At 38.1% G+C, this 12,981-nt stretch overlaps 2 protein-coding genes across 2 annotated transcripts; one reads left to right on the forward strand and one right to left on the reverse strand.

Annotated features, from left to right (window-relative positions):
* Positions 1-1,493: 1,493 nt before the first annotated feature.
* On the reverse strand, positions 1,494-3,974 carry LOC123870052. The gene is made up of 2 exons (XM_045913218.1): positions 3,784-3,974; positions 1,494-2,524 (listed from the first exon to the last, which is right to left on the reverse strand). The coding sequence occupies exons 1-2, from the start codon at positions 3,869-3,871 to the stop codon at positions 1,836-1,838; spliced, it is 777 nt and encodes a 258-aa protein (XP_045769174.1). The 5' UTR covers positions 3,872-3,974; the 3' UTR covers positions 1,494-1,835.
* Positions 3,975-9,976: 6,002 nt separating this feature from the next.
* Positions 9,977-10,925, forward strand: LOC123870701 (E3 ubiquitin-protein ligase CCNB1IP1-like). Its single transcript, XM_045914075.1, has one exon. It carries the CDS (start codon positions 10,118-10,120, stop codon positions 10,883-10,885), a length of 768 nt encoding a protein of 255 aa, XP_045770031.1. The 5' UTR covers positions 9,977-10,117; the 3' UTR covers positions 10,886-10,925.
* The last annotated feature ends 2,056 nt before the right edge of the window (positions 10,926-12,981 follow it).

Raw genomic sequence — 12,981 nt, forward strand, 5'->3', positions numbered from 1 at the left:
GTTACCTAAGTATTAGATTTGTTCCTAACCTCAAAGGTTAAGTAATTTATTATGTGTAGGCAGTTTTTCTCAGCGGCCGGTCACGATACGCGCTAGATGCATCGCGCAATGTTCGTGTAAAAAACCACATCCGTGTACATGTGCTGTAGCCACCATCTGATGTCATCTGGATTTTATTGACTTTATAATTGAACTGCAGGAAAACTAAATATTTTGATATTCATAATGAGTACGAGCCGTGATAGCCTAGTAGTTAATGAGGCAACCTCCTCCTTTTCGGGAGGTCGAGGGTTCGATCCCGGGCACGGACTTCTCCTTTCAGGCTTTTCACTATTCAATGGTGAAAGAAAATATCGTGTACAAACCTGCATGCCTGAGAGTTCTCTATAATGTTCTCAAAAGTGTGTGATTCTGCACTTGGCCAGCGTGGCGGTCTATCACATAAAAACCTTCTCATTCTGAGAAGAGACCTGTGCTCTGTAGTGTGCCGGCAGTGGGTTAATGACGATGATCGTGATAAGAATTGGTACGTGCAGTCCCCTGTCTTTACATCGGCTGGCTACTCCGTATGAACTAGTAAACATCAAAAGTAAAGTGAGTGTGCATTTATTTTTAACCTATCCATACTTAATATTATAAATGCGAAAGTGTGTCTGTCTGTCTGTCTGCTACTTTTTCACGGCCCAACAGCTTAACCGATTCTGACGAAATTTGGTTCAGGGTTAGCTTATGTCCCGGGGACGGACATAGGCTACTTTTTATCCCGGAAAATCAAACAGTTCCCACGGGATCTTTAAAAACCTAAATCCACGCGTACGAAGTCGCGGGCATCATCTAGTTATTATATACATTACAATATGATATTTGTTGTAAAGTGAATATTTTAACAGAGCAGTCACCAAGTTTCTTGCTGGTACTTCTTGGTAGGAAGGGCATTCCGAATTTCCGAACGTGTGGTAGGTTTACATGACGATTCAAGTATGACCTACTTGTAAAACTACTCAGGTAAATTAGATCTCGAGCAATTTATTTTTCTTTTCATGTCATTCTTTTTTTAAATGAAATGAGGACTTGGTAAATTTAATTTAGGTACTATCCGTGGAAAAGTGCGCGTGTGAGTGGAGTTTACAGCGCAGAGAAAAAAATGTTTGTTTTTCATCGTAATAATAAAATTAAATGTGTAGCGTGATTTTTTAACCTACATTGTTATTCAAGTAAAAGCGTGGAAAATACACATTCATTCATTATAACGTAATAATTAACTTGTTTATGGAAAAACTAGCGCACTTGGCTAGCGGACTATGGCCTAATTTTTTTTCATTCTGTTGTGCTTAGCTTGTGAGTCAGCGATGCTTGGTATTGATAAAATTGTGGAAAATACGTTCTATCCATATTGACTATTCATATTAAATTGTTTGAATGGAAAAAATTATCATCAACTTCACAAGTTTTTCCTAATTTTCCACTGAATGAAATTAAATAAACTGCAAAAATTAAAAATAATCAATTTATTGTTTGTAACAAAAAATGAAATTCTTATAAAATTCTATTGACTATAAAAAGTTGTTAAACAACTATTGCTATACATTTTATATTTCACAATATGTATTTTCATTTTATTTAATCGATCGATGAGTATCGCCCTCTTTTACAACTAAACTGAACTTGAACACGTCAAGAAAATCGTTTGGATTTGCACTAATGCCTTATTGCCTTATATGGAAAATTCGCGCTTAGTTTAAGGCTTTTACGCTAGATGGCGTGTGACTACAGATATAGGCTTTTTAAGTAATAGATCAATAGATAATATTATCAAACCTACAAACTATGATAAACTACAATCTTTTATTTTCAGGGCTTGGTGGTCCGTATGCGGTGGCGTGACTCGTAGCAACACCCCCACGCCCTGTGCTGAAAGCATTAGCAATCGCAGTTGCACCCCCTGGAGTACCGCTACTGGACCTTCCACCCCAGCCGAAGAACATCGGGAAGTATGTTCCAGTTGGCATCTTCACAGGAAAATCATCACGTTCTTCATCGTCATCTACATCCTCTACAGGCCTTTTTACTTGTTTCCTTTTAGAGACACGCTTCTTAGAAACTGTCCTTGGTATTTCCTCGGATTCTGGTTCTGTTAACTCTGGTGTGATAACAGATTTTAATGTAGTAGTTCCAACTTCGGATTTTTCAGTAGGTTCAGCGATTTCGGTTGCTTCGGTAACTGTGGGTATTTCTGGTATAGCTATAGGGTTTTCTGGGATCACGGGCTGTTCGGGCAATCGTTCGGCTTGTTCAGGCACTTGGGGGTAGTAGACCTCGTTTTGTTGAGGATAGTTTAGTTCTGGTTGCGTTTGACGGCGTCTGTCTGGGACGTAGTATTTGCTGGTCTGAGGCTGGTACTGCTCTTCAGGCTTGAACATGAAGGCAGCCATTCCTCCTCCGTAGGCCCGAGGGTTGTAGTATGGATTGTAGTAACGGCTCAAGGAAACTCCACCGCGATTGCTGTCACTCGATCCGTACGAAACTGTTGAAAAAATGAAGGGATTAATCACGGCATTCGATTCAGGTAACCTACATATTTTTTTTTCTCTCTCATCTGGCTTTACAAAGATTAGCCATGTGTTTGTAGTTATTTGTAACAAGTTAATTAAACTATACAAGTATGGACCCCGTCTGTGCCGGCACTCGCCGACATACGCACGGCACCCCCTTAGAGCGTTTTCCAGTCAGTTTTAACAAAAAAAAATACTCCAAAAACGCAGAGCGCACCCGCCAGCTAACACCAACACAGACGAAATCCCCCTACATATTTTACTATTAATTGTTATTAGGTATAAATTGTCAGGCAATTGCCTCACAAATCGTACGAAGCGGCTGAGCAGTGGACCTCTATCAGTTGACGATGATTATGATGATGCCTCACAAACAGACGAGGGAAATACAGACCTACGCTTTGAAATTGGATTCACTTTCTGCCATCCTTTTTAAAACATTTATTGCTTTATCTAAATAGGTGAATTTTCATAAAGAAAACTTCATACTAAGTGATAACGTTTGCTGGCTTGAGCCGAGTGGCTCCGGACGCTCTTACTACGCTGTATTTTAACTTAGTTTCACAGACGTCACCGGCAAGAAATTTTCTTCAGAAATTGATTGATTATATTTTTAACCCCCGACCAAAAAAGAGGGGTGTTATAAGTTTGACGTGTGTATCTGTGTATCTGTCTGTGGCATCGTAGCTCCTAAACTAATGAACCAATTTTAATTTAGTTTTTTTTGTTTGAAAGGTGGCTTGATCGAGAGTGTTCTTAGCTATAATCCAAGAAAATCAGTTCAGCCGTTTGAAAGTTATCAGCTCTTTTCTAGTTATTACTGTAACCTTCACTTGTCGGGGGTGTTATAAATTTTTAATTTAGACTTGTATATTGATATTAGATTTTCAGAAAATTATAGTCACTGTCACTTGGGATGATGTTAGGATGTTATGTTGGAGTAAAGAAACACACATAAATACATCAACCCTAAAAACATCACACTTCATTTTTGGGCAGCCGTATAATCAGCCACTATTTGCTGAGCTAAAATTAATATCAATCCAATCGCATCACAACTCACAAGCATTATTAAATACCATGCAGTTACCGACACAATTTAAAAATACAGTCTAGAAACAAGGTTCCCAAGTAATTCTATTGTGTCGGGACTCGGGATACTATAAAAAAAATTCGTGGTCTACGATTCTTAGTTTGTATTATTGTATACCTAATTATCTAACAAACTCACTTGTATCCACATTCGTCCCATAATAGGGGTACGGGTATCCATTCACCTCCCACAAAGCACAGACGAAGAGCACGCAAAGACTCTTCATTTTCAGACTTTTAGATAAGCACTAGGTTCCCTTTGTGTTTTCAAGGGTGTTGTGTCTTATGAGGTTGTCGAGCTATTGTTGGTGAGGTGTAGTGGACGCGTTATATAGTCCAGTCTGGCACGTCTCATTGGGATTCAGGACACGCTGATCGGCGTGCGCCTGGGCATTTTAGGGCGTTTCAGATTGGGCGTATTTTCGGCGCGTAAGCGTTAAGATATCTCGGAGCCTCCCAATATACGCTGAGGGGGTTTGAGTAGGTAAAAATCCTACATAGCACGATGTCTTACCCAAGACGTTGGGTGTCTTAATTAGTGTTCCCGTTAACAAAAAAAGGTAATTATAAGATTGTTCAGCAAAAATTGTGGGTGGATGTCGAGGAAGACAGAGGACTCTGTGTGGGGATCATTATTATCATCATGATAAACCTATCACCAGCCAACTACTGAGTACGAGTCTCCTTTGCAAATGAGAAAGCTTAGGCCATAGTGCGCCACGCTGCCTTGTGCTAATTGGCAGAATTCACACACCTTTGAAAACATTTTGGAGAACTCTCAGGCATGCATGGTTCCGATACGACGCATTCAATATCGGTCATCGGTTTCTCAGATTTTTCGGTAAATTCCCTCATTTCTGATTTGATCACGTAGCACTCACTGTATGCAAAGCGTGCAAGCAAATGCACAGAACATCCGCGCCGAAAATGCACTCAATGTGAAAGCACCCCTGATCGTAATTTTACACGATTCGGCAGTCCTCTCCGACCGTTATGGGAAACTGGACATCCTAGAGACGCTGCAATGTGAATGCTCGACACGTCTCCACTCTCTCATCTGGTGAATGTGAACCGTTGAACTTTTTTTTTTTTTGTGGCATCGGTGATTTATTAATGGTTTCCTTCCGAATTTTGGGTAGTGCAAGAATGCCTCTTGAATAATGGTTTATAGAAAATAATAGAGTTTGACTATAATTTTCGATTATAAGTCAATCAAATCAATTTTAATTAAATACTACATAAAATAAATAATATAAAGCTAAAAATCTCAATAATATTTGTACTACACTCAAAAATTGAGTGGTGGTACAGTATTCGGCAAGTGCAGTAGTTTAGAAAAACACTAGTTCAAATCCTAATAATTTCAAAAATTTAACTTTCTTTCCAAGACCATTCATTCTATTGACTGAGTTTTTTGTAAGTTTATGTAACGGAAACTCGTCTTTGTACAAAAGTCCCATTAAAATTCTCACCAACATTATTTGTAAATTAACATTTTGTCTCGTAAATTTAGGTGCACCCAAGAAAACGGTTAATTTAAATGCTAAAGTGGCACTGTTCCCCATAAAATATTATTTAATTTGTGTGTATCTCGTATGTTGATCGCCAAGAAGCAAGCTGTACCAAATTTTGTCAAGATCGGTTCAGTGGTTAAGTCATGAAAAAGAAACAGACAGACATATACTTAACGGACAGACACTTATATAATATGTATATAATCGTATAAGGATGGGTTTAAAGCCTATATATAGGTAGGAATAGGTTTTAAATCCATCCCTACATAAAACAACCTATTCATGAACCATCGCTGCTGGGCAATAATTAAATAAATAATTTTTTTTCAGACACAAGTTAGCCTTGAGCAATTTCACCTGGTGGTAAGTGATGATGAGGGTATGACAGTTTTCATTAAACCCATACCCCTTTGGTTTCTATACGGCATCGTACCGGAACGCTAAATCGCTTGGCGGCACGGCTTTGCCGGCAGGGTGGTGACTAGCCACGGCCTAAGCCTCCCACCAGACAAAACTACCGAGCGACAACTATTTAGCGAGAGACAAACCTTAAAAGTTCTACCACGAGTTATGTAAACAGATGGTAGTTCGATCGTGCATAATGCGGAGATCGTTATCGTCAGTATAAACGGTGTTCGATGTGGCCACGTCGTGTGGGCCCTTTGAGGAAGACGAATGAACACGTCAGCGATAGCGCCCTGCGCCTGCTCTTCGTGGAAAAAGCCTGCAATGGGAACCGGCGTATCATGAGGAAATTCTATCATCACTACCCATATTAAATGTGAAAGGGTGTTTGTTTATTGGTTTGTCCTTCAATCAACCTAGCCTCAATAGCTCAACGGTTAAGTAGCGGACTGAATCTGAAAGGGTGGCGGTTGAAACCTCACCCGTTGCACTATTACACTATTGCACCATTGCACAATACAAAAGTAATGGTCACTTTGTATCATCTAGACAGGCGTCTAGCCGTTAGCGCCTTCATTCTTCGCAAACTCTTAATTCCCCATCCCTTGTAACGCAGCCAATATTTGATAAAAAGCTGAGAAACAAAGTGCAAAGAACTAATAAACTGCGATAGTGCCTACCGCGTGCATACAGTCCAGTTTTTCTAAAAATCTGCAATTCTCATTGTAATAAATCAAACCTCGTACGTGAGCTCAATACATCTGCAGACGAGATTAAATCTTGTAAGTAGTCACAGTAGTGAGTCAGGGGACCAGGTGGTCATACCAATGTTTCCGGTAAAATTATAAGGGAAAAGTGTTGGCAGCCATAAGAATCATTCTTATGAAAAATAAAATATTCTGATATAATATTTTCAGTCACCAAAAATAAACATTAACCTACTTAATCGGTCCTTGTCGTTCTGTTAGTTAGTAGAGCATGTTTTATTGGGATAAGCAACTTGGTTCACGAAGACGACTCTATTTTTGGCTGCACCACCAATTAAGGATTTATTTATGTACAAAATAAATTGAAAGGAAGTACCTACACATTTTAAAGCTTAGTAAATACGTTTTTACATAAAATATTCAAGGAGTTTCAGGATGTTATCCTCGTGAATTGCATGAAAATCTATTAAAATAACTTTGTTATGTAATGCAACAACATTTTTTTTTGTTTTCAGTATAGGCAAGTGCATTCATTATATTGGAATTCCTATAGTACCTTCTTTACCATCACGCTAATATTCGAGTGTTATTCTAAGGTAATTTAAATCCACCTTTATTGAACTTTGATTACCTACTTTGGTGATTACAATGGAATGAACAGAAAAATGAAAAGAAAATTCTGAAAAAAATATTTCGGCTGGTTTCGTATTTTCCCCAGTTGAAAGGTCCACTACCAAGTAGCAACACGGCTAGTACGTGCAAGCTCGCAAATTTGACAGTTATCACCACTTAGAGGCACTTTATGCCGTGCAGTTTGATGGTATCAGGCGGCAAGCCGTATCAAAGCCCCATCACAGCTAGCCAGCGGGTAGGCAGCTCATCGTGCCTGAAATAACAATTAAACCGCACCTACTATCTCAGTGTAAATCGGCGTAGTTCATTCAGTTTTGGTAGCACAGGGCGTACATGTAAATGAGATAGACAGGTCGCACAACAGACGGAAACGTTTAAGTGCGGAAACCAGCCCAGAAGAGAAGAAGAAGAAGAAGAGATAGACAGGTGTATGTTGAGTAGCCCCGCTTTATTTTTAGGGCTTCTTTTATTTTTGGGAATTGTTTAAAAGAACTAAATTTCGTTCGTGATAAAACTCGGAGCTGTAGATGCTCTACGGGAGACAAATAGGACTTAGGTAACCCTAAACATCAGTTGCTATACTTATCATTAGATAGCCATAATGTTCGTAATTGCGATAGGTAAAAAAGGAGCCAGGAACGGGTACACGTAAAAGGTAGAATTACACCAACAAGAGCGCAGCAAAGAGGACCCACCACTCAATAGCTTTCGTCACAAGAGTCAAACCTGCGAAGGAGTCTATTTTTTAAGCTGATTTTGTGTCATCTAGGTCACGAACTGCTTCAAGCAAGAACTCAAGTGCAAGATGCACACCATAGTTCACCTTCCTCCAAATGGATAGATTCCTGAATACGCGGATCCTCTCATTTTTTCTACTTTGGTGACGCGTACCTACTGCAGTACTCGGTATAGTAAGTGCATCGTTCTTACACCATGTCAGGTTTATTGTTCTATTTTTTATGTAAGTATCTAGCCTTAATTTAAAGTCCATAAATCACAAGTAACGCCTTGCCCACTATGCAATGCAAATAGTACAATGGCTTGGCGAGGCGACTATTTGCCCTCTGCAAACACAAATCCTACTAAATAACTAGGTATTGTTTATCCTTTGTTTCCTATTGTCGCGAAGCAGCTCTGGTTTATTCTCGGAATAATAATGCCAATATGTCTGTCGCATCTCCAACTTTTTGTTTGTGTAGATGGAAGAGCTACGAACTCGTGGCACCAAGATACAATAATCTCAATAATAAAGACTTGTGGTTTGCAATTGTTGTGAAAATTATAAGAACTATGATTTTATTTTTAAAAAAACTATGGGTAAATAACATGTGTCGTAATCTGATTAGTTACAAGGACAAGCTGACTGACTGATTGATCTATTTACGCACAGCTCAAACTACTGGACGGATCTGGCTCAAATTTGGCACGCAGATAAGTGTTATGGCGTAGACATCCGCTAAGAAAGGATTTTTGAAAATTTTCTACCTCTATGGGGGTAAAATAGGGGGTTGTAATTTTTTGTGGTCAACGCAGACGAAATTACGGGAATAAGCTCGTTATGAATATACCTACCTAAGCTACGAAAAGTAACAACTTGAGCCGTGCGGAATTGAATAAAGTTTGTCCAAGAAAAAAGTTCATTGCGCAGTTGGCTTTTTCTTTTTTATAGCTACTTGAATATATTTACTTATTTATAGACAGATAGGTAATCTTTGTGATAGATAGATGGCTATTGTTCCATGTCAATGTTATAGTAATAATGAATAATACATAGTACCTAATAATTAATTTTATTGGTCTTCGAGAGCTTAGCGATGATCAATAAATCCCTAATTCATTAATATAAGGGAGTAGGTATAATATGTGGATATATTTTTTTAATGAATTTTATTGATATGCAACAACTATGCCCTGTTCTTAAAGACAGCTTATACAGAAGCGTATGAGTCGTAAATAAAATAGATTTAATATGCACAAACTTAGGAGACCCCACAGGCTCTGAGTGGAACAATGAAGTCACGTGAGCCATCTAAATTCGAGATGGGACGTTTATTTTCGAAATTACACTTAAAGAGTTCCGCGAAATGCACTCGCTTGCATATATTATTTTATTTAAGTAACGAGTAACACGGTTTGGGAAAGGCTAGGAAGAGGATATATTCAACCCATGCAAAAATCTCTGACATTTTATCGGGCTGGAACAATTTTTTCGCCATATAGTTTACTATGCAAACTATATGGCGAATATACTATATTTACTAAACAAACAAAATAGCTGCAACTGCAGACACTGAAGAAAATGACATAGAAAATAGACAGTAAAAGTTTAAGTAGATATTGGTTGCATTACAAATAAGTATATTAGTAGTAGGTAGTTTTGTGACCAATTGGGCCGGTATTCCGTAAGAGCGCATAGCATCTTCTTCTCGAGGGTAGGGCCGTTTAGCTTTTGGCAGTTGGCTCGGCAGACATTCAGCCTGCGCCGCGGCCGTCAGATCGAACGATATACAATCAGATGGACTGATAACTGCTAAAGAGGCGTAGTGCAAGGACCTCCTCGAGAACCGTTAGATTTGTTCTACTATACTCACGACACTATATGCCCCAGTGTAGAATGTAGACCTACACGCTATGTTTTGTGAAAGACTGATAGTTGTTTTTTTTTATTGCAATACTTTTTATACCTACTAGAACTAGATTATGCCTGCGACTTTGTCCGCTTTGATTTAGTTTTTAAAATCCTGTGAGAACTGATGAAGCAGAGTTGAGATTAAATTATAAATTATATAATAATAATTATAGTAAAGTTCAATAAAGCTTTCGACCTTGTTTGCTGTTTCACCAACTTTAGTATATCACACGCTTGCTTTAAATGTCCATCTAAAGGTTACCTAAAACAGTTTTTAATAAATAAATTGTAAATATAATAATTACTTACTTAAATGTTTAAAGAAATATTGTTTATATAAATCTTCAAAATTAAATGGAACCTTATTTTATTTTAAGTAAAATTTTTATTTTTAAATGATGCCAAAAAGTCACAATAATAAAAAAATATGTGACACATAATATTTGACATTATCTGTCAAAGTTACTGGTTATTTATGGTTATTTTATTTTTAATGAATTGCGAACTGTAATGAAGTTAAATAATCGTAATCGTGTGTAATTTTGAGAATAAAGATTGATTCAATTTAAAACAAAATGGTTTTAGATGGTATGTAATTTTCGCAAATGCAGAAGATCCTTAACCAGCCACGCGTGGGTTACGACGTGTTCGCATGCTTTTTGCGTCGAACATGGCCAACGGGAATTCAAAAGGAATGCGGAAAATTCCCTAATATGTCCCGCGTGTGGGAGTGAACTGCGCGACGAATTCGACGTTATCCAAGCTGATCTTAAACCAAGTGAGACATTTAAATCAATTGTATTAGCAGGTCTGAAACCTGATACAATCATGGATGTGGCTATGCGAGCGATGTCTTTCTGGTCATATCAAGTCGAACAAGAGACATTATATCAAGAAGACCTAGCAAAACATGCTAAAGAAAAACTTGATTGTCTTGAAGAAGTGAACACTCTTAATGTTCAGAAGCTAAAAGTAGAATTAGAAACATGTAAACGTAAAATTAATTCGATGCAAACTGATTTTAATAAGAAAAAGAAGCAATTAGAGGAACTCACGGCACGTTTAGAAGAAAAAACGAGACAAATACAGAAGTTAACATTTCAAATCGGTGCCCAGAAGAGGAAAGACTTTTGTTTACCGAATTTCGAAGATAAAAATGACCACAATAATCAGGAGAAATGTTTCAATATAAACGGTTTGATCGGTAAACGAGCAGCATCAGAAGCTTTTGTATTTAGACCTACGAAAGAAACTGACAATTCGCACAGAATATGTTCGCCAAAAACTCCTGTTTTCGATTTCAGGAATAAAAGTAAAAGGCAAGCATTTCAGTTTAAACCTTTACATTCATAATGAATAAATATTTTACCTATGCATGCGACCAACAATATAATATTAAGCGTATATCTGCATTTGTTTGAAGTTTAATAAAAATGTTCTTTTCAACCAGTGATTTAATTTCATGGAATGTTTTTGCCAAAAATTGTCGAATTATTTTTCGCTCTCATCTAGTTGTACAAATTACCTGCAAAAAAGTTCATTAAGTAAGGAACTTCATTTTAATCATTAATTCATAATTATGTTGGTGAATGATGAAGCATTATTTGATAAGCGAAAATGAAGGCATTGTTTTTTCCCCACAAGCTACTTTCAAATTGAACTCTCTACGTCAGAATCAGATTAATTCCGAGAACAGTATAATAGCTATTGAATTTGAATCAAAATTCAAATGTTTCTTTTAATATTCATGTAAAATTGACGTCAAGAGTACACAGGAAAGTTTTGATGAGAAGCATTTTGCAAAGCACACACCATTGACTCAGACAAACTTTAAAATCATAATGCTTAATAATATAAATACGAAAGTACCTATGCCTATTTACCTTTTCATGGCGCATCTGTTTAACCGATTTTGACGCTTGATAGGCATAATATGTATAACCACACAAATCGGAGTACAGACTGAAAACCAGGGCTGTATGCTTCTGGGTATGTGTAATGGCATATAGATATAGCATTATTGGGACTGAGTTGGGACCTTCCGACTTTCGTTTATTTCGGCGCTTAGGCCAGTGCGACAGTTTACATAATGTCCTTATTCCACCCTCGTTTTTCTACAACCGCACCACTCGCCATCGTAAGCAATTTCAGCCTCACCACCTGGGTGCCTGGTGGACTTCAACCGCCAGAACTTTTTCCACGCACATGCAATTGTAAACTGTGGAACCACTCCCACGGCGGTGTACCCACTAAATTTCAACATGGGGTTATTCAAGGGGTGGAACAACAAATCCCTGAAAGGCCGGAAACGCATTGGCGGTTCGGCAGGTGCCGCAAATGTTCATGGGCGGCGGTAATCACTTAACATCAAGTGACCCGCCTGCTCGTTTGTTATCTATTTTTTAACCCCCGATCCAAAAAGAGGGGCATCGTGGCATCGTAGCTCCTAAACTAATAAACCGATTTTAATTTAGTTTTTTTTGTTTAAAAGGTGGCTTGATCCGAGAGTGATCCAATAAAGTCGGTTCGGCCGTTTGAAAGTTATCAGTTCTTTTCTAGTTACTGTAACCTTCACTAGTCGGGGGTGTTATAAATTTTTAATTTACACTTGTTATAAAAAATAATAACTTCATCTTGTACAAAATTAAATGTTGTTTCATCAAATCGGTATACCAAGCCTCTGTCATCCACGTGGTCTGTGTGGTTAAATGTGACGTTTTCCTGTTCTTTGTATTCCTTGATCTGAATTACCATATACTCGCCCGTGGATACGTGCCTAAGTTCACGATCGATATTGTTATTATTTGCTTTTAGATCACTACGTGCATCGCGTACTATGAGGTGCTATTCAATTTTTATCATTTTATCATTGTCTGCTGTCATTTTTTGCGTTTTGAGTTTTTGTGATGTTATCAAGATCATGGACGTCTGGTGCATAGCAAACTTGGTTTCTTGGCTAGCCTTCTTGGTATATCAATATGAATCCAAAAATGAGGCCCTGGTGAAACTAAAGTTTTTTCCTCCACTTATTCATTTTTTTCTACTTTACATACGTACACGTTCTATTATTTAACTGCTACGCCCATATCTGACCTAATTTTTAAATTGTTTCTTCACGATGAGTAACATGTGCTTTATATTTCTGATGGCTTTTTTTTTATATAAAAATAGCGAGCAAACGAGCAGGCGGGTCACCTGGTGTTAAGTGATTACCGCCGCCTATGAACATTTGCAGCGCCAGAGGTAAGTACGGCCGATGATCCGCCCCTTTAATAACCCTATGTCGTAATCTAGTGGGAACACCGTCGATGGGAGTTGATTCCACAGCTCGCATGTGCGCGTAAAAAAAGATCTGGCACAACGGGCGGTTGATGTGCACCAGGCCCTCAGGTGGTGAGGGTAAAATGGCTTATGGTGGCGTGCGGTGCGGTTGTAGAAGAAGGAGGGAG

The sequence above is a fragment of the Maniola jurtina genome, chromosome 2 (assembly GCF_905333055.1).
Source record: "Maniola jurtina chromosome 2, ilManJurt1.1, whole genome shotgun sequence".
Taxonomy (NCBI): Eukaryota; Metazoa; Arthropoda; class Insecta; order Lepidoptera; family Nymphalidae; genus Maniola; species Maniola jurtina.